The sequence below is a fragment of the Chelonia mydas genome, chromosome 9 (assembly GCF_015237465.2).
Source record: "Chelonia mydas isolate rCheMyd1 chromosome 9, rCheMyd1.pri.v2, whole genome shotgun sequence".
NCBI lineage: Eukaryota > Metazoa > Chordata > Testudines > Cheloniidae > Chelonia > Chelonia mydas.
Genome location: NC_057855.1, coordinates 41,654,754 through 41,674,721, shown reverse-complemented (window position 1 = coordinate 41,674,721; position 19,968 = coordinate 41,654,754). Strand labels below are relative to the sequence as shown.

At 40.6% G+C, this 19,968-nt stretch overlaps 1 protein-coding gene across 50 annotated transcripts in view; it reads right to left on the bottom strand.

The window, feature by feature from the left end:
- The window catches only part of PER2 (period circadian regulator 2), a 74,273-nt gene that overhangs the window by 42,554 nt on the left and 11,751 nt on the right, over nucleotides 1-19,968 (bottom strand). For 7 of the 50 annotated variants that reach the window (XM_043522722.1, XM_043522718.1, XM_043522745.1 and 4 more), the window contains 9 exons: nucleotides 19,654-19,716; nucleotides 14,398-16,768; nucleotides 11,062-11,161; nucleotides 9,292-9,742; nucleotides 8,279-8,341; nucleotides 7,189-7,343; nucleotides 6,469-6,590; nucleotides 3,285-3,486; nucleotides 3,119-3,170 (listed from right to left, as the gene is read on the bottom strand). In XM_043522722.1, the coding sequence (XP_043378657.1) occupies nucleotides 3,119-3,170; nucleotides 3,285-3,486; nucleotides 6,469-6,590; nucleotides 7,189-7,343; nucleotides 8,279-8,341; nucleotides 9,292-9,548 (851 nt within the window). In that variant the 5' untranslated portion in view covers nucleotides 9,549-9,742; nucleotides 11,062-11,161; nucleotides 14,398-16,768; nucleotides 19,654-19,716. Of the gene's footprint in view, nucleotides 1-3,118; nucleotides 3,171-3,284; nucleotides 3,487-4,851; nucleotides 4,942-6,468; nucleotides 6,591-7,188; nucleotides 7,344-8,278; nucleotides 8,342-9,291; nucleotides 9,743-10,414; nucleotides 10,470-11,061; nucleotides 11,162-14,397; nucleotides 16,769-19,653; nucleotides 19,717-19,968 lie in introns of those variants that run through there. The other 43 variants (XM_043522731.1, XM_043522717.1, XM_043522743.1 and 40 more) reach the window with 17 other exon arrangements.

Here is a 19,968-nt window from a genome sequence, read left to right as displayed (position 1 = left end):
TCAAATTCTTCGGCCTCCAACAGCAATAGTTCTCTATTCCTTGGGAAACAAGGAGATATGAGGCCTCCTAAATCTCCTTTTGTGACACTTAGCTGTTTAAAGTATCTTAGATTTTTGCTGGCTTCCTGAGGCTTTTACACAGCTTCTTTTCCATTTTGGCTCATGAAAGAAGCGTTCACTTCGTTCGCGCTCTTAAAGAGGAAGTGTGCTCTATCCTATGTCTGGGGACCACAACCTGAAGGAAGGAGTCTAGTCCTCTTAAAGGCCTGGGTTGAATATTTTCAAAGGTGATTAGGGAACGTGACCACACAATTTTCTTAAGTGTCAACAGAAGTTGTGCTGCTAACACCCCTAATCACCTTTCGAAATTTCAGCCCTGGACAGAGGACTGTTTTCCCCATGGACAGGTAATGGCAGAATGCCCCCTTACTAACATTCAGTGGGGGTGTTTTGGTTGGCTCGTTCCCAGTACTAAAAGGGGAAGCGTCTATGGGAAATCAGGACCCTGAGACTGACAGTCCCCAGGAACAATGGGGAGAGGCCAATGCTCCAGGTCAGCCTGAATGACAGGGCAAGCAGGCTAATCAGGGAGTCAGGAGGCCAGGGAGGTCCTGTCCTCTGTGTGAGCTGGAATTACCTGTGTCAGACAGAGTGGGGCCGAGCTAAGGAGAAAGCAGGGGCCCAAGCTGAGCTGGGGAGAAGAGCTGTGCCAGATCCAGAGGGACCAGAAAAGCAGCCCAGAGAGAGCAGACCCTGTCCTGGGAGCAGAGCTGCAGCCCCAAAGCCAGAGGCACAGCCCAGAGAGAGTAGACTTGCCCTGGGAGCACAGCTGCAGCAACCAGAGCCAGAGGGGCCAGAAAAGCAGCCCACGAAGCAGGTCAGTGCTGAGAGCAGAGTCACAGAAGCAGCCTGCAGAGCAGATCTGTAGCAACCAGAGGCAGAGGGGCCAAAGAAGCAGCCCAGGGAGCTGGAGGCAGAGCAGCAGCAGCAGCACTGAGACAGAGTGGTGGAGCTGGGGCTGGAGCAGTCCAGAGCTGAGTGCGGTGAGCAGCTGGGGAGAGCGAGGGGGACCCTGGGCAGCGGGCCCAGCACAGGGAGACGCCTCAGCCAAGAGGCTCTGCAGGCCAGGCTTGGATTGTAACCCCGACAGGGCGGGGGTGACACTGGGAAGAAGGATCCTACCACTTAGAGCCTGAGAGCGTGTGGCCACCACCAGAGCAAGTGTCCAACCCCCAGCATTCCTACAGCACAGCCAGGGCCTGAGAAGGCGGCCTGGGACTTACAAGGAACAGACTGAACTGCCCTGACATTCCAGAGACATTGTTTGTGATGTTCCCTGCCATAGAGCGGGTTGATGTGTTTCCTTTAATTTTAAAAAAGAATAAGGGAAAATGAGAAAGGTTAATTGTTGATTAAATAGCTAGCATTTGCTTTAAATTGTATGTAATGGTCAGTGGGTCAGAGAAGTGCCTATTGCAGAGAGAGTACCCCAGAGTGGGGACACCCTAGCCCTTGTCCTAGGTGACCACAGCAGGGTTGGGGGTCGAGCCCCCCAGGAATCCTGGGCCCAGCCTTGTTGGGGTTACGAGGACTCTGCCAGACAGGAGAGCGGAAGGGGAGTCCTCAAGGGCAGGGAGACCACTAGGTAAAGGAAGTGGGAGCGAGGACTCAAATCCTTTCGCTAGCCCACTTCACCAGGGTAGTGCAGAAGCCAGGAAAGTTCCCCACAATAGCGGGACTATTCCCCCGCTTACATCAGGTACGAAAGGACCCATTTCATGAAGTCAAATAGATGACTGGAATCCTGGCATCTTTAACTGGCTGCAGTCTCTTCCAAAGACTTCAAGAGTTTTAAGGTAGTTATGGTCTAGACTGAATAGATCAGAGCTAGCACAAGGCTTCTGCCCTGGATGCCAGCTTTCATTCTGACAGAGACCATGCTATGTTACATCATGAATGCTCCCTGCCCTGGCAGAACGAGGCTTCCTGTGCCAGACACACAGCTGGCATAATTCTTCTTCTGCAACAGACTGCAGGTATTCAGCATAAATGAAATATGTTTTGTATCTGGCCTTCTGCTTCCTTGACCGTCCTATTTTTTTCCTTTGGGGGGTGGGGGGAGAAGGTAAGAGGGGTAAGGAGGTAGGAAGCATGAAGGGAGCAGCTAAGAGAGTAGTCCCCATGGTGGGAGGAGGGAGAACACCTGTCCTCTAAGTGAGTGCCCAGAAAGTAGAAAAAATGGAAGGAGCTCACTACTTAAAAGAAAAAACTGAGGAGAAAAGCCCGAAAACAGCAGTGTTCTGAACTGCTGTGTTTCATCTGCATGGGGGTGGCAGAACTAGCCATTTGTCAAGGAGTTGGGGCTTCTAAGTTCTTTGGCAGATTGATGTCTTATCCTTTTATCCCACATCCACTTCATTTCTGTTTCATCAAGGCTGTAAACTCTCTGGTACAGGGATCATACTCAGGTACCATACAGACAAGTAACAATCACAATGGGGTTCTTAAGACACTAATGTAATAAATTAATAATGCGTGTTGAACTGCCCTTCATCAGGATCAAAGAAGGACTGAGCAGAGATGGACTGAGTGGAATGCACAAGAATCCACTGAATTAAATGAAATGATGGAACCCTTCAATGATGGAAAACTTAACAAGATCAGTTTCATTTGTACCTAAGTGCAAAGGTCAAATTCCAAACTGATTAATAACGGAAACATGGGGAGGGTGAGGGAATACCTTTTACTGGACCAACTTCTGTTGGAGAGAGACACAAAAGCTTGTCCAATAAAAAAAAAAAAAAAAAAAAAAAAAAAGATATTCCCTCCCCCCCTCGTTGTCTCCAATATCCTGGGATAGACAGCCTCAACTACACTGCATTAACAAATGAGATGCAATTTCCTGAAACTGCTTTGCAGTTACTTTCTATAACAATCTCTAAAATGTAAGTTATGCATGGCCTCTGGTTATCTATGATTTGCCTTGCTTTCAGATCAGGAAAAAGACAGTGAATTAAGAAATCACATCCTACCCGGAACTCGTAATGACGGAGTACTTTTTGATATGCATGGTCTCAGTATATAATACTTCAAGTCTAATTTTAATATTTGGTCTTACCTGATGCGACAGAAAAATGATTTCTCCTCCATGCAGTCTCGTGTGGAATACTCTAAAAAACATTAAATGGATTTCATAACAAGTTGCAATAAACAGTTTAAAGTTTTGTATTCCAAAATGTTCATGTTACTGAAAAACAGATGTATTCAATGCTGAGAGTACTTACCAACTCCATTACAAATACTCCATGATGGCAATCTGTAAGGGGTTGTGGAGCTGTAGAAAACACTGACATCCTGAGGTGCCAAGAACTCCACAAATTTGGCATTTTTAAAGAAATCCCTCTTACAGCGGAGAATAGAGGCAGCTTGATCAGAGATGTACAAGACTTTCCCAGTAATCAGGGAAACAGCTACAGCAAACATGTCCTAAGCAATAACAAAATCTCAACATTTTAGACAATTAAGAGAACATTTTTAATCTTCTCTCTGATATACAGTGGTTTAAAAATGGTATTTGGAAGTTCAAGCTAATTTGATGTTAAGTATTATTCATCTTGCCTATTTTTAACTAATAAGAAATGATTAAACCAAGTGTACTGTATGAGACATCAAATCTCAAGACAAATTCTTTTAACTGCCTGAAGAGTACATGTAGCTGGTATAAACACTTTAGGAGATGGTTTTAACATGTACTTTGATGTAGTTTTAGCAGTTGGTTGTAGAATCTTACTATACGGACTTGACTATCATAATGCAGAAGTTACTTTGGATACAGAGACAGCTGGACTTGGTCACTACAGTTCCCCCTTCATAAATGTTAATATCACAGGCATATTTTGCATTTATAAAAATTAAATTATTTAAGTGCCTTAAAGATGACACAAATCAATACATTCATCTACCGCCAAATGAATGTGCCCAGTGCTTAGTAATTTAGTACACTAATTTAAGGACAAGTGGTTAACACAAAAGTTAATAAACGGAAATCTATTAGATGGCCTAGTGATGTCTATCTTGTTGAAATACATGGATTGTTCTATACAGCACGTGCATCAATACCTTTGTCCAGTTCTGTTTCATACATCTTGAGAACAAAAGTTTGATCTCTGCTGCTGGAAACCTCTACAGTCGAATAGATCTCAGTGTGAATGAACGTTTGACATTCAGCCTACATTTTTTCCCCTTAATACCATCTCATCTGCTATTTATACTCCTTTAACTATTCACAGGAACACAGAAATAGCCTTTCCTGATCAGACCAAAAGGGATATCTAGACCGGTATCCTGATAATAGCCAAATGAAATACTTCAGAAGGCGATGAAGAATTCTGTAGTAGACAATTATGGAATCACTGATGCACAAGGGAAGTTTCTTCCTCTAACCCCCATCAAGTAGTGGTTGGCTTATGCCTTAAAACATGAACTTAAAGAACATTTTTTCTCCCTCATTGCTGTTAGACCCTCACAAACCCAGGGCAATCAGCTGCCACCTGTATGGACTACAAAGGCCCACATAAAGAGAGGTCAAAGCCCTCTGTTGTGCACTCTGGAAGGCAGCTAGAGGTAAATGCTGGCCCCCCCACAGTATAGAGCGTTGGCCACTCAACTCTTGCATTCTCAAAGGGGTCAGATCAGAGCATCCCTGCTGCCTCTCCAGCACATACCTCTCCCTGATCTCAGTTCTTGAGATAGTGGTGAGGAACATTTTTCTTTCAGCTCCTCCGCTGCCTCTCATTCCTAACTCTCCCCTACAGGAGAGCCCAATCCCTTCAAACCATGTCTGCCTCTTACCCCTACTCTTTTTGGTTATTACAGTGGGGTGGTCCCTCCAGGCCCACAGCCTCCACCTCAGCTTCTTCGGAAGGGGTACGGAATGTACCTTCCTCAGAAAATCCTAGGAAAGAAACAGAGAAGCTGGGGAAGGGGGTTTCCTCCCTCTCCTGCCAACCCAGCATCTCCTGGTTTATCCCCAATGAAGGGCTTGCCTGGAGTCTCCCAACTCAGTCAGGCACCTCATCTATCCCAGATTCTGCAAGAAGTCTAGGACAGGGATGACATCTGCCCTGATGTTAGCAGGTGCTTCCAAGCCCATGAAATAGTCCAAATAGTAAGGAAAACTCCCAGGGCATATCTACACTGTAAACTTAAGTCGACCTATGTTATGCTGTCTTACAGTAATTACTGCAGTACTTCATGTCCACACTAAGAACATAAGAATGGCCATACTGGGTCAGACCAAAGGTCCATTCAGCCCAGCACCCTGTCTACCGACAGTGGCCAATGTCAGGTGCCCACTATTCTTCTTCTTGTCAGTGGTGCGCATCCTCACCAGGAGCTTCCACCGAATTAACAGTGGCAGTGTGGCCAGGACTCCGGGTGCAGAGCTCCCCTCTAGGGGCAGCCGTGCTCCCAGTGCGGAGCAGAGAACCCAGAGGGGGCAGCTAGGCTTCTGGCGGGGGGAGCCAGGAGCCTGCAGGGGCAGTCAGGTTCCTGCCGGAAAGATCCATGTGTGGTGTCCTGTGTGGCTGCCCTGTTCCTGGCAGGGAAGCAGAGCCATGAAATTGACAACAATGACAACCAACAGATGCAAGTTACTCATAACTACACCAACATAAGCCCTATGACTCTTGTGGAGGTGGAGTTATGTCGTCTGTGTAGTAGGGCACATACATAGGCGGGCAAGGCTGTAGTGTATACACTGATCTAATCGGGTTGATGTAAGCAGCCTTACATCGACCTAACACTGTAGCGTAGACCAGGCCCCAGGCTGTTTGAAGAGTCACTGTTTTAATTCTGTCCTCCTAAATTCTTATTTGAATTTTCTACAATTTGTAGTCAACGTTCCTGTACTGAAAGTGTCCAAAACCGAACATGGTAACCTAGGTGCAGTCTCACCAGATACATTAGCTTCCTGGTCTGTGAGGCACTACTTCTCTACACATAAGCCAAAGCAGTTTAGTATTTACCACCACACTTTAAGTTCCAGAGTGAACTTCTGCCCAAGATAATTTAATCATCAGACTCATAAGTATATGCCAGGATCAAAACCCTCATTTCTGGAGCGGATGCTTTGTAAGAGATGATAAAATAGCAGTCAGGGACTGATAACCCACCATTTGGGATTAAGTATTTTGCATTCTTTTCAGGTGTTTTTACTTATATAGCATATGGGATAACTGTTTAGTTGCAATATCCAGCATGATCAATTCTTTCCCATCACAGGGCAAATTCTTCAGAATGCAGTGTCCAATACCAGCAACAAAACCATAAAAGCTGCTGGCAATAAGGCATTAATCCATTATGCCCAATTTTTGTTTTGTTTGTTTTTTTAAAGAACGGTTACAGTTAAGAATTCCAACCACACCCACCAATTACATACACACAGCAGTAATGGGTCAGCATACTTACTGCATTTTTCATGATGTATTCTGAAGTAATGTTCTCAACTTCCTCCACTGTATGGGATGACACATCAAGACCAGAAGGATGGCTTTCATTAATCATCAGTAACTGGTAATATTCTTCATTGGCTACATAAGAATATTAAGGCAATTTTTTATATTCACATTTCAAAATGTGACCAGTTAACATCGAGCCTGCTAACACTGACTGGACAGAAAGCACGTGCTTGTGGTTAAGTACAGAACATGGTATCTAGGTTCTATTCCCACTTCCACCATGAGAAAAAGCATTTAACTACTGCCTGTTTCAGTTTCTTCATCTGTAATCTGGGGAAGTTTATGTAGCTCATAAGGTGTTGGGTAGCTTAGTTCATTACAATCTGTGAAGTACTTGGCAATCCTTTGATAGAAGGCATTGCTGAATATTGTCTATAATCAATATACCACACAAATTGTAAGTGAATGGCTAACTAAATACCAAAAATGTATTTTAAAATAAAATAGAGTCTCACTCTACATTTTACTAGGTTTTTTATTTTTAATATCGAAAAAAATAGTTACTGTAAGTGCTAACCCAGCCCAGTCCCCCTCGGCCTTTTTTGGCAGAGTCACAAACCCAAATTATTAAAATGCTACAACTACATTAGTTTTACGATCTTTCATTTATTATGAACTTGACTTTATAAAGAGATCCACATTCGGATACTAGTTCTGGAGCTTATGTTACCTTTAACTTGTTTAATGCTTTTAAGTGCATATTTCAATGTTGCCAGCACACTAGATTTTCCTTTGATTCTTTTTTCAGGAGGAAGGCGTGCTTTCAGTTCCTGCAATGTTTTCCTCAATTCCTGTTGTGTTTTGGCTTTAGTGGATTGCTCACTGCTATAAAATTAAAACAAAAGTTACGCTGATATTTAAACGGATACCATACCTTCTATAAAACCAAAGCCTTTTGACATTTATCATGTTATTAGACTAGTTCTAAAATTATACTAAACAGATTTGTAGAAGTATTTAGCTTCAAAGACACTAGGATTTGCTACATTAGCTAAATCGGGGTTCTCAACCTTTTTGGGCTAATGACCCATTTGTAAACTTGATGGCCTGTCACAACCCAGTAAATAGCTCTAGTGCAAAAACACCTGTCTTACTAAATATTTTTTGCCCACAACATCTGATACACTAAGTACCTTTGAGGTGGCTCCTGTTACATGGGACTGGCTGAGCTAGTCTCCCGGTTTTGTTTGTTGCGACCTCCAGAGTCACAGCTTCGCTCAGGTTTGGCCCAGTCCACCTGACAGATGGGCTGATGGGGCCAAATTTGTGTGAATGGAGTTGAAACCTGGCACATGGGGTTGCAGCAATACTCACCCAAATTTAGCCCAGCCGGCCACCCCCCCTCATAACGGGGGTGGGGGGGAGACAGTTGGGCCAAACTTGAGCAGCACTGAAACCACATGCACTAGGTCACAGACGCCCAGGGCAGGGAACTAAATCCAGCCAGCCCTGTGGGACTGGAGCCATCGCTGTGAGGTGAGTACAGGACAGGCTCTGCAATCCCACAACCCCGGGTCTTCCAACTGCCCTGGGTGGAGAACCCAACCCTGAACTAGGGCCTCCCACGTGACCTTTGACATATTCTTGCGACCTATTTTTGGGTCACAACCACGGGGCAAGAGATCCTGAACTAGATTTACCAAATTTTAAATTAATTCATTTTTTGTTCATAATAATTACCTCAAATAGCTTTATTCCGTCATTGTTTTAAACAAAAAAAAAAAAAACAACTTATTTTAAAATGCACAATAGTTATTTACCTGCATCCACTGGTAGATGGATTATGTTCAGAGTCTGCAATCATCAGGCTAAATGCATTTGAGCTGAAAAAAGAACAACCTCAGTGATGTTAAAGTCAAATATAAGTTTTGTTTAGCTTGAGATCTCCATTTTCTATTTGTTACTTTTAATTAACAGATCAACTTTACACCAATGAAACTGGGATAATGCCAATTGAGCAGCTTCAGCCAAACTAGCTTGTGTGTAAATGTTATGTGTGCTTAAAAAGATGTAATTCTATGGTAGATTGGTGTGTCCACTAAATCAATCACTACAGAGTAGACTAATAATGGTAGAGAGTGTCCAGCAGCGGTGTCATTAACAGACCGTCATAAAAAAAGGTATGACGTATATCACCGCTCCATGGTTTTCTTCCCCAGTCTCCTCAAATAATAATACTCAGGACTTAAAAAGAAAGCCACAAGGTATTATTAATGCTTCAACTTGGTAAACAAGAGTTATTCATGGGAAAGACACATTCTAAATTTCATTTTAAACTGAAGTTCTGTTCTGAACTCACAATTTGACCACTTTAATTTAAATCGGACTACTGTTTTTAATCAATAATAAGATTCGGAGATTCTGAGATGGTGAAAACAAAGCAGTTAAAAGCCTTACCTCACTGATCTATTTTATTTGCCTTAGCAGAAAATATGAAGACAAACTTCTTTGCTGCACTTCCAGCAGGATTTTTGCTATATTTTCCTCCTTGTATGTTCTCATATGGCTCTACTTTCAAAAGTATTTCACCATAGTATTATTCTCTTCAAGTAGAAGAAAGTAACTATGTAGATGCAATCTGTCACCTCCCTATTATGGTATGAGCCATTAATGAATGAATAAATAAATCAGCATGGAATGGAAAAAGCATTAAGCATAGGAACACAGCCCAACACAGATTATATTGCATTTATTAACATGAAAGATGGTTAGATTTTAGAATCTTAAAAACATGAGTGGGGGAAAAAAAAAAAAAAAAAAATCAGCAAATCACCTTTTATGACAATCTAAAGACTCCACAAGCATTGCTGTATCTTTCCCATTTTCATCAGATTCATTGCCATGAGAATCATGGCCACTAGAGTAGTTTTCATTCATATACTTTCCACTGAAGTCGTTACCACTTGATCCACTGCTCATCTCAATGTCCTCCTGACAAGTATCTGGATGTCGTTCAGGCTTGGTTTGAACACCAGTCTCCTCAGCAATCATTTGACTATGGTTGATTGCAAATTCAGAATATCCACTCATTTTGTATTGCTGCTTTGATGAGTCTGACTGCCGAGAAATATTTCCACCGATTTCAAGCTGTTGTGGGTTCTGCTCCTCAGTGCTAGAGGAGAACCCCCTGATCTTAATACAGTCCACTGAACACTTAGTCAAGCCATATTCATGTTTGTGCTCTGCATACAAGATTGCCAGTCTTGAAGTGTGAATCCAAAATCCTAAAGGGGAGGGAGTGGGAGGGGGAAAAAGTAAACTATGCTGAAATACAATTTGTTTTAATCAATTTTTTTCAGTTTGATCAATATTAAAGTTCCGTTATTGGCCAATCAAAACTGAAATAATGAAGTAGCTCTAATATTAAGCTTTAGTTTCAAGAGTTTCGTTATTAATATTTTTATCCCAGAATTTGACACCTTTAAACATTTTACACACCAATACATTTCCGTAGTTAATTCAAGGCTAACAATGTTATAACAAATATTCATTTTGGCATAAAATTCACAGGGGAAAAGGAAGTTGAAATAAAGTGAAATTTTTATTAGACGACAGCCTTTTCAAAAATTTCAATATTAATCATTTCTTAGTCTATATCATTTCTGTCATGCTTACTGGCTGGAACTGTATCTTACTACTTCTGCTGAAGACTTAACACAATGAACTATATTAATCTCATTTTCCTATTTTAAAAAATTCTTTCCTCTGTTGCTGCATGAGAGACTCACAAACAGAGGAGACTGACTATCCAGTGGAAGCAGTGAATTGACTATGTATTTAGTGCATGTTGAGGATAACCTAGAGAAAAAGAATTCTCTCATTTCTTTCAGTTACAATAATCCTAAGTGTCAAAAGGAAAAAAAAAATCCAGACAGAAGTGAATTTTTTAAACTGACCTTTTAAGATTAAGTAGAATCAAAAGTGTTAAGTAGTGCTTTGGAAATTATACCTCTAAAAAAGAAAGAAAAATAACTGCCATTAAAGCAGTTTCAAATTTTAAAAACCAACATTAAACAGTATTAAAGCAATAACAAACATATTAAGGACTTGCCATCAAAAGGTAAAAAGCACCAAATAGCAGTCATCCTTAAGTAGCAAACTAAACACCAGAAAAACACATAGGCGAAACAAGGTCAGGAAATTAGATTTCTCTGATCCACAGACAGCAACACTTGTTCCATAAGAATATGCTTAGCAGTCATTTGCACTTTTCCAAGATTAATGTGCGCTGAACAACATTAATGTAATACTTGACAATGCAAATTATTTTTATTCTTACCTAAAATATGGGCGATTCAGTGTTTGGCATTTTTACCATTAACACACATAAACACTACCTACTATTTGTTTGCAATTCCAATCTGACGGTTTTCAGATTGTTGAGTACAACAGCATGAAAAAGTTTAAGTTTTGCCAGTACTACCACTAGTGCCTTGCTTTTTAACACGCAAAAGAAAAACGAACAAACCTACAGTCAGGTAGTTTTAACTTAAAAATTCTCCTACCGTTTTTCCCCAAAAAACAATTGAAACTATTTTCTTACCCTCCTAATTTTTGGTTTTCCAGACATTTACATTTATTTCGAGTTTTCAGAAGCAAATACCACTCTTCTTCTCATTCAGCCAAAGATGTGCACAAGAGATCTGTTTTTAGTTGGAAGAGGAAGTGTTTTTAGGGGCATTTATTTTAGCCGTCACTACTGATAACTATAAATATTTTCTTACAGCTAGAATATTTTCTGGAAACCCAAACAGCCTTTTGCAAGTAACACAAGGCAGTATTTTTCTACCAGCACAGTGAATTTATGCAATTCAGATCCACCAATCATGACTGAGCTGATAGGCTCAAGGCTGTTCATTCATATGACAGACAGATCAATAGATGGAGAGCTGTTATAGTAGCACAAATTCTGAACTACAGTTTACTTCAGCAGTTTCCTGAGCCAAAATAAGCAGCTACTTGTGTCTCCCTAAAGTTACTTAAACTGAAACACCAGGAAAAAGAAGAAGAGGAGCTTTGCATTGGTCTATAGTGTGGCAAGAAAAATGTTACAGGATAGGGGAATTTCTCTTCCTTCATTTCAGACCGATGGTCTTTAAGTAAGTTACTAAAGAAAAAAAAAAAATCTGTTCAAAGTCTCAGTCACATTGAAGTTTGCTCCTAGATGAAACTCCCAGTAGCATTTGACATATAATAAAATATCTTCTGTTGGTTACCTAGCATCAAAGAGACTAGACAATTCACCTCTAGCGAACAGACACTCTAAGTGGGTGGGAGCCTATAATATAAACCAAGCACCAGATTTAAGGAACGGTCCAATACGTAACGTCGACCTAATTCACTATACCATTTGTCCTTCCAGCATTTAGGATCATGACATCTAAAGCTGTACTGCTGCTAGAAAAATCAAAATTTGTTTACAGTAATTTGCCTAAGGCAATAATTACTAGTAAAAGTTTTGCCCTGTATGTCTCAGCAAATAAGACCTGGCCACAAGATCATTTTACAACCTTGTCATGCTAGGTTCATTATGGGCCAGTTTCATTCGTTTACTTGGTCATTCAACACAACAAAAATCTAAAGGAATTGGTTTAGTGACATACGCAGCTTCCATGGGATCCATTTTTAAGACCTTTCCCACAATGTCCAAAAGTGTCCTTGGAAAAAACTAGTATATAATAATTTAATGAAGACTTCTGACAAATAAGATTTAAGTCCTCTTCGGTCACTGATGTCCTGGAATTTGGGCTTGGTTTCCAAGGTACAAAGGAGGCAAAGTCCCTTTATGCACTATGGTAATTAAAAGACAAAAAGCTTACAAGATGGTTTAAATAAGGACTTCTCTGAGAAGCTGCAGAGGGAAAAAGTCTTCCAACAGGAAAAGCCTTTCTGTATAACAACCTCATGTAGACACCAGTTTAGTATTGGCATACATGGGTCTGGAAATCAAGAACCACAGCAGCCAGGATAAGCCAACTTAAAAAACTTTGAATGGAATTCACAAAAGGTATTTAGCCATCTAGCTCCCACTGAACTCAATGTGAGTTAGGCACCCAATCACACCTTTAGAGTGGGGGGGGAGGAGGGGGGGAGGAGAAGAGAGAAAAAACAAAACAAAAAAAACACCACATTTCAAGGCTCCCAAAGTGTAAAGAGATCTTTTGTAGGCCTCCAACCTTAACATGGAAACTATACTGGGAGGAAGGGTTGAAATCTAAAGAACTGGAAGATGCATTTACCTCAATCTCTGTTACAGGGCAGCTTACTGCTGGTGTAAAATCAGGTCAGCTACTTAGAGAAGGTAAGCCAGACTTATCTATAGTCACGCCTTTGGGTCACGAAGAGCAAACCAGTCCAGGTTCCTCTTATGGTAAATCATTCCATCACTATTTATTTTACATAAGTCCTTCCAGAGAGTAGAAGGTAGGAAGGAAACCAGTAACTAGAGAAGTCTACCAGAGGGCTTGTCTTCACTATAACAGATATCTTGAGTCAGTACACTTAAGTTACCGCATGAAGTGTGACTACAGCATTGGAATTACACAGTGTGATTTTGTTATCAGCACAGAGTGATTGGCTTAGTACTGAGGAGTTGATGCAATTTGAGTTGTATCGCCATTGCATTACTAATTTGAGCAATGTTCATTTTGGTGTGTAACAGCCTAACATTGTGAAGAGTGATTGGTTTCGTACTATGGGATGAGTACTATGGGATGCCTTGATACAACCACTTTCTTGTTAATATTTTTGAAGCCCCCACACCCAGAGCTATTGGCAAAGTGCCAACATATACATTCTGGATCTTCATATGGCAAAAAGGAAAAGCAAATTTCAATTCCCCCAAACCACAGAAGTACTAGTGATGTACCTCAGTGAACACAATCAACTCTCTATAAATCTAAGTATGAAGATTTTGCCTTATTTTCTAAACACCTTATGATAATGTTTTTACCAGGACGGTCCTGTCATACCGCATACATGAGTACAGATATCAGAGAGATCATTCCTGACAGTATAGATTTTAGGGTTTGCTACTGTAATTTTCATTAATGTGAAATGTTTCCAGAAGTCCTCTTTTAGAGGGCTGCTTTGCCAACTGGTATTGTTTTGGAATTGTTATATGGCAAACAACTGGCAATGATTTGACCATTCCGTGCTATTTGAATAAAGAATTAGGTGTGAAAATTTACATTGAACACAGGCTCCCTGGGCAAGCAGGCAATGCTTAAATACTTCCTCATACTTGGTAGCAAAAGAATGCTAACTTGACAATAGCCATCAAAAGTGAGAAGTCACTTTAGTATTAATCTACAAGTTGCCTGTGCATCTGTAAAAAAACTATACAAACAGTTGAGTTTTAAAACTTATTTAAGGGCTAAGAGTTAGCAGATTATCCTAATTGTGACATTCTTTCCAGCTAAGACACAGCAAAATACTTGTGTTCTCAGACCTCAGCACAAGGAAAATGCAGAGCAGTATTTGGCAGACTTACAGTAATCCAGGAACCTTTATTTCCTTAGTATGTTTTTTTTCCCCCACATCTAGTCTTCTTCAAGTCGCCCTGAGCATAAGCTTACTACTTGCTTAATGAAGAGTTTAATACCAGAATTCATTAAAAATTCACAGCAATAAAAAAAATTCTCAGCAATATCCAGACCAATAAGCAGATGCTGCAATCTACACTGAGAAACCCTAATGCTTGAAAATTCAGTCTTTTAAGGAAGTGAGTAAAGCCTAATTCACACAACTTACATATTTACATTTCTGGAAATTAAAGATAAGTTAAAACACAGTTGGAACAAAAATAGCTTTCTGAATAAACTATTTAAAATTTAACTTTCTACTCAAATGAATCAGAACAATTACACACATTCCTTACCTGCTTTTTAAATCAAGGTTGGCATAAGTGTTATCAGGTTCCCTCCCAGCTAGCATCAAAAAGCATGAAGTACCTAGGTCCAGAATTTCCCACATGCACTCCTCTTGATCATCCTCATCCATTAGAGTCTGGACACCTCTAAAACTATAAAATATAAAAGAAATACCAGGGCCCCCCCAACAATGTCCTTTTCTTATAGTTTTGAGAACAAAAAATACCACATATTGCTCACAGTTATGCCAACCCTATACAGATAACCCCTTGGCAAAGAAGGAATTCTCATCCAGCAAAGGAAGCATACGGACATTTTCATACACTTGGATTTCAGCAAAATTATTTAAAGTTTCAAAATACAAATATCTTTAAACTAGATAGAACACACCTAAACAGTATGTAGAGTTCTGGTTTAGCAGTAGCATGGCAGGACTCTAAGTCTGCACAGGCTAAAAAAATGTCTCCTCCAAATTAAGAACCACCTATTGTGGCCTTTACCACCACCACCACACACCCAAGTCAACAGGAGCTGTGTGTATTCAGCAACTTTGGAAAAACTAGGCTACTTGCTTAGGAGTCCAAATTCAGATACTCGGATTTCAAATTTCTGGCCTAATGATTTTCGCTGTCCATATTTCTTGTCGGCGTCAGGCTAGGAGGCCTGCAATTCAAAACCTACAGTTTCCTGAAATAACAAACGCTGGAAAAAAGTTGTGTTTCTTCTCCTCTCCTAATGCTCTGCAGCAATACAAAATTTGTACAATTCTTGTCAGTTTAACCATTGCCCACAAAGGCTCACAACAGCAGTAATATTAATGAAAAGATATTCATTCTAAGGCTAACATACATTCAACTAAGGCTATGTCTACACTCGCAACTGAATGTCAAAACTTTTGTCTTTCAGAGGTGTTTAAAAAAAGAAAAGAAAACCCACAAACCCTGAAAGACAAAAGTTTTGCTGCCAACAAACGCCAGTGTGAACAGCACTATGTCAGCAGGAGCCCTCTCCTGCCGCCAACGCAAATGCTGCTCCTTGGGGTTGGAAGTTTTTTGTTGGCAGGAAAGCCGACAAACAGCAGCTGCACTGCGTGACTTTTAGTGGCATGGCTGTAGCGACAAAGCCATGTCACTAAAAGCTGTGTAGTGTAGACATAGCCTAAGAAGCAAAAGCACTGGAGCTGCCTGTTTATGGACAAAGTCAACACCCATTCTTTAGTTTTCAATCCCCTTTGAAAGGTTATCTTTACAACCATATGGGGCATTCACGTCTTTTGTTGTTTTAAACGAAAGGTTAAATTCTACAGAAATGGACGTCTTAAGCCTTCATATTCATCAGTAAAAGCCTCCCACTAGCAAGGGGATTTTTCAAGTCCTGGTTTGGTGTACATTAAAATCCGATTCAGCACATCTTAGGGAAAGTAAGACTCTAAATTGTGTGAAACCTGTGGGGGGGGTTTTTGCCAGATTTCCTGTTGAACCCAAAACATCCAGCTATGTTGGAAAGTATAATCAGTACATGGCCGTCACAAGTAGCAGAATAAATTAAAACAAACAGTATTTTAAATGCGACAAACATCTAAATCATTTTCAAAATACTTAGACTGAAAAAAAAAAATTGCATTTGAATACCCAAGACTAATGGTTTAATAAAAAAAGGACTAGCACTAGAACCTTTCGTTAAATATGCTGGAAAACGGCATATGTCAGTAAGTCTCATAATAAAATGCCGTGTCTTTACAGCTGCTGTTTGTTAAAGTACACTACAATGTTGGCCAGACTTAAGGAAAAAAAACTTATTCACAATGTTCCATTCTGCAACATGTGACATGAGTCAATGTGAGCTTTGGATGTGCAAGGAATACAGGATGGACCCTTTTTATTTTTTGGTTCTAAAAGACTACAGAAATTTTTTAAGTATAACATTAATGATTTTAAAAAAGAGTATTAGAGAATGTCTTATGTTATAGTTATAGGTTACATAGCAGGTAATCTTGTGAACAGATTAATTCCATCAATGTTTGGCCTCCCTTATTGTATATTTTAGCATGATGGGATTTGGCTAATTGCTTCCCCAAAGAGACTGTCTTCTGCTTCGAATTGTGGCTGAGAAGAGAAAAGTAAAGCATTCAAATATGACACCCTAAGAGGAGCTCTTCTCTGAGAGGAAATCTAGTTCCATCAGTATGAAAGGAATGTTGAGCTAAAGAGAACATTCAGACCAAATAATGTCTTTTGAGATTGAGTTATGCATGTTGTACAGAACATAAAATAGAAAGTCTTCAAATATTAGAGAAGAGCCAACAACCTGATTTAGGTGACACACCTGTATCACAGGATCCAAGCCAGATCCCCCTTTTAAAGAGAACAGAAGTCAAACCTGTAGTATTAAAAACAGAATAGTAAACTGTCAGTTTTAAAAACTTAACTATTTAAGGTTTTTGTAGCAACAGATAAAGATCAAATGATCAGAAGGATAATTAGGTATGTATGTGATACGACTGATGAATACAGTAAGCTTCTTTAATTACCAAAATACTTAGAATTCTGATTCTACATGCTCAGCAATGTTATAAAACTAGCCAAAACGCATGTACAGGTACCCATCTCCTCCCTTCCAGCTTCTCTAATACATTGTCCCTCTCCAGCCTACATAAAATGAAGCTTCTAAGATCATCTTCCTTGCTTATTGCCCTGACGACATCACTCCTTATTTGAAGCTCTCCACTATCTTCCCTTATTCACTGCATCATCTTCAAAGTCTTTCAGAACACTGCATCCAATAATTCTTGTTTCATCACACACATCCCAGCCCTGCAACATCAACCTTGTTTACCTGTGTCAACTTCTTACATATGGAAAGCACTCCTTGAACTGATCTATAAGGAACTGCCCTCTCAAAAATGTACAATGGAGCCTTATCAAAATTTAGTTTTTCTTCAGTCTGTGCATGCACTAAGCTTTCATCTTCTGAAGTAATGTTTTCCTACTTTTTAGAGGAAAATAAAGCAATTGTTAAATAACTCAGCTGTGATTTGGGCTTCTGATTTTAGGTTTTAAACAAGTGATCAGTAACCCGCCCCCCCAATAAAAATAAATAAATCTGTGTTTATCTAATGAACACTGGAAAAACCACAGGAAATGGTTACTCATGGTGATTTCATCCCTTTCCCAGTGCAATTTAAAGAGGTAGGGCCCTACCAAATTCACAGGTGTGAAAAACACATCATGGACTGTGAAATCTGGTCTTTGTTGTACTTATACCCTATATTATACAGATTTCACAGGGGAGACTAGCATTTCTCAAACTGGGGGTCCCAACCCAAAAGGGTTTGGGGGGGGTCTCAAGGCTATTGTACAGGGGGTGTCACAGTATTGCCACCTTCACTTTTGTGCTGCCTTCAGAGCTTGGTGGCTGCTGGCTGAGACCCCAGCTCTGAAGGCAACGCCGCAGCAGTAAAAGTAGCAATACCATACCATCCTTATTTTTGCACTGCTGCTGGCAGTGGCACTGCCTTAAGAGCTGGGCTCCCAGTCAGCAGCTGCAGAGGTTTCTACAGCTGGGGGAGGTTCCCGGAGGTGGGTCTGACCTGGCCCCAGGGGGGAAGATGCCCCTGCAGGTGAAGAGGATGTCCCATCCCTCACCAGCCTGTCCAGGACCAGCAGCTAGATCCCAACATATGATAGGAGCCCTCGTCCAGGACGCCCCCAGCCTTGCCCCTCCCTGGCTCCGAGTAGAGAGGCCCAGTGCTTGGGAGTTAAAGGTGCCTTGGTCTTGCTCTGTGTGTGCAGGGGGGGGTGGGGGGCAACCTGGGGAAGTCCCCCCCCATGGCACCTTGGGTGGGCGGTCGCTCACATATAAGGCTAGCCCTGCCCCCCAAAAAAGTGAGAACCCCCCCATACCATGCCACCCTCACTTCCGCACTGCTGTTGGCAGCGGTGCTCCTTCAGAGTCAGGTGCCCAGCCAGCAGCCGCCGATCTCCAGCCGCCCAGCTCTGAAGGCAGTGCTACTGCCAGAAACAGCGCACAAGTAAGGATGACAATACCACGACTCCCTGCCAACCCCCTTTTGGGTTGGGACCCGCCCAGTTATACCACGCAATTTCACATTTAAGTATCTGAAACTGTGAAATTCATGATTTTTAAAAGCCTATGACCGTGAAATTGACCAAAAGCGACCATGAACTTGGTAGGGCCCTACATATAGGCAATGTCTCTGCTTCCTGGCTTGTATTTAAAGCCCTGCCTACATGGGGCAGTACTGCAGAATATAGGGGTACAATTTCTGAAGTGCATTATGTGCTGCTCATTAATTGGTATATGTAAACCCTGCCAATATCCAGTCGTGCACTTTAACATAGTTATGTTTGAAACAGTACTAGGGGGTATATACAAAAAGAAAGCCCCTCACCCACCCCAGCCCTCATTTTTGGATATCTTCATAAAACTGAAAATATGCCAAAAAAAATAAACTTCCAAAAGTGAAACAAAGCCTGAAAATCAGAAGTCCTATTTATAATTCAGTTCTAATTTCCTATCTAGGACAGTATTAATTCAGTAAGCAGCTATATTATTTTGATTTATACATTATATAGGCATCACTGGACTGTTCACAGATAAACTAAAAAAATTATACTTAAAGTAACCTTTTAACTATCACAACAGTTCTCTGCATAGGGAAGGCTCTGTGATGAAATCTGTGTGTCAAACACTATTTAGGTATAGATAATCAACATCTAAACTAGCACTGAAGTGACTAGAAACTAGAATCTCTCCATAAAAGCATACTATGCCCTATGACATCAAGCCTTGGGAGCAGAGTTGTGCCCATTTTCTCCTGAGCCACAATCCCATAGACTCATGCAAATTAGCATCTACATTCACGGTTCCCAAAATCACCTTTGGCATTGGAATTCCTTAAAACCTCTGAAAGGAAAACCCAAAATATTGGAAATAACAGAAAATCACTTTATTGCTAGATTTGCTGCATCTTGTTATGCAACTAGTATTAAGATGTAACACTAGAGGGCTTCCACTTTCTAGAAAGGAAACAGAAGCCAGCTCATTTCCATGTGCTTCATGACTTTTACCGCTCTCTCTCTCTCGCAGTTCCTATTTGTTAAAAAGCTTTCTATATAAATAAGTAACAGCTCCAAAGCAACATCTACTACACACACACACGATATAAATTCAGAGTAAGCAAGAAAGCAGAAGATACACACTTCAGATCATTTCTTGGGGGAGAGCATAAGTAAGACACTCACCTTAATGAATGTGCTAATTATGATCTTTCCAAATCAAGGTCTGAAACTGTAGTTAATACTCTCCTGCAAAAACAACAAACCCAATATAGTTTTATAAATAAACTATAGAAGAAGACTTTAAAACCCTGCCTATTTAATAAGTCCACGTAATTAGTGGAATAAAAGCCTAGTCATACATGACAGAAAACATGAATTGTAAAGTTAGAGAGCAGTTATATTCATTACATATTACTGATTCAAAGGTAAACCAGAGGAAATGGGGAAAATTCCTTAGCTTAGCAACAACTGAAATCTGAAAATAAAACTACAGTATTG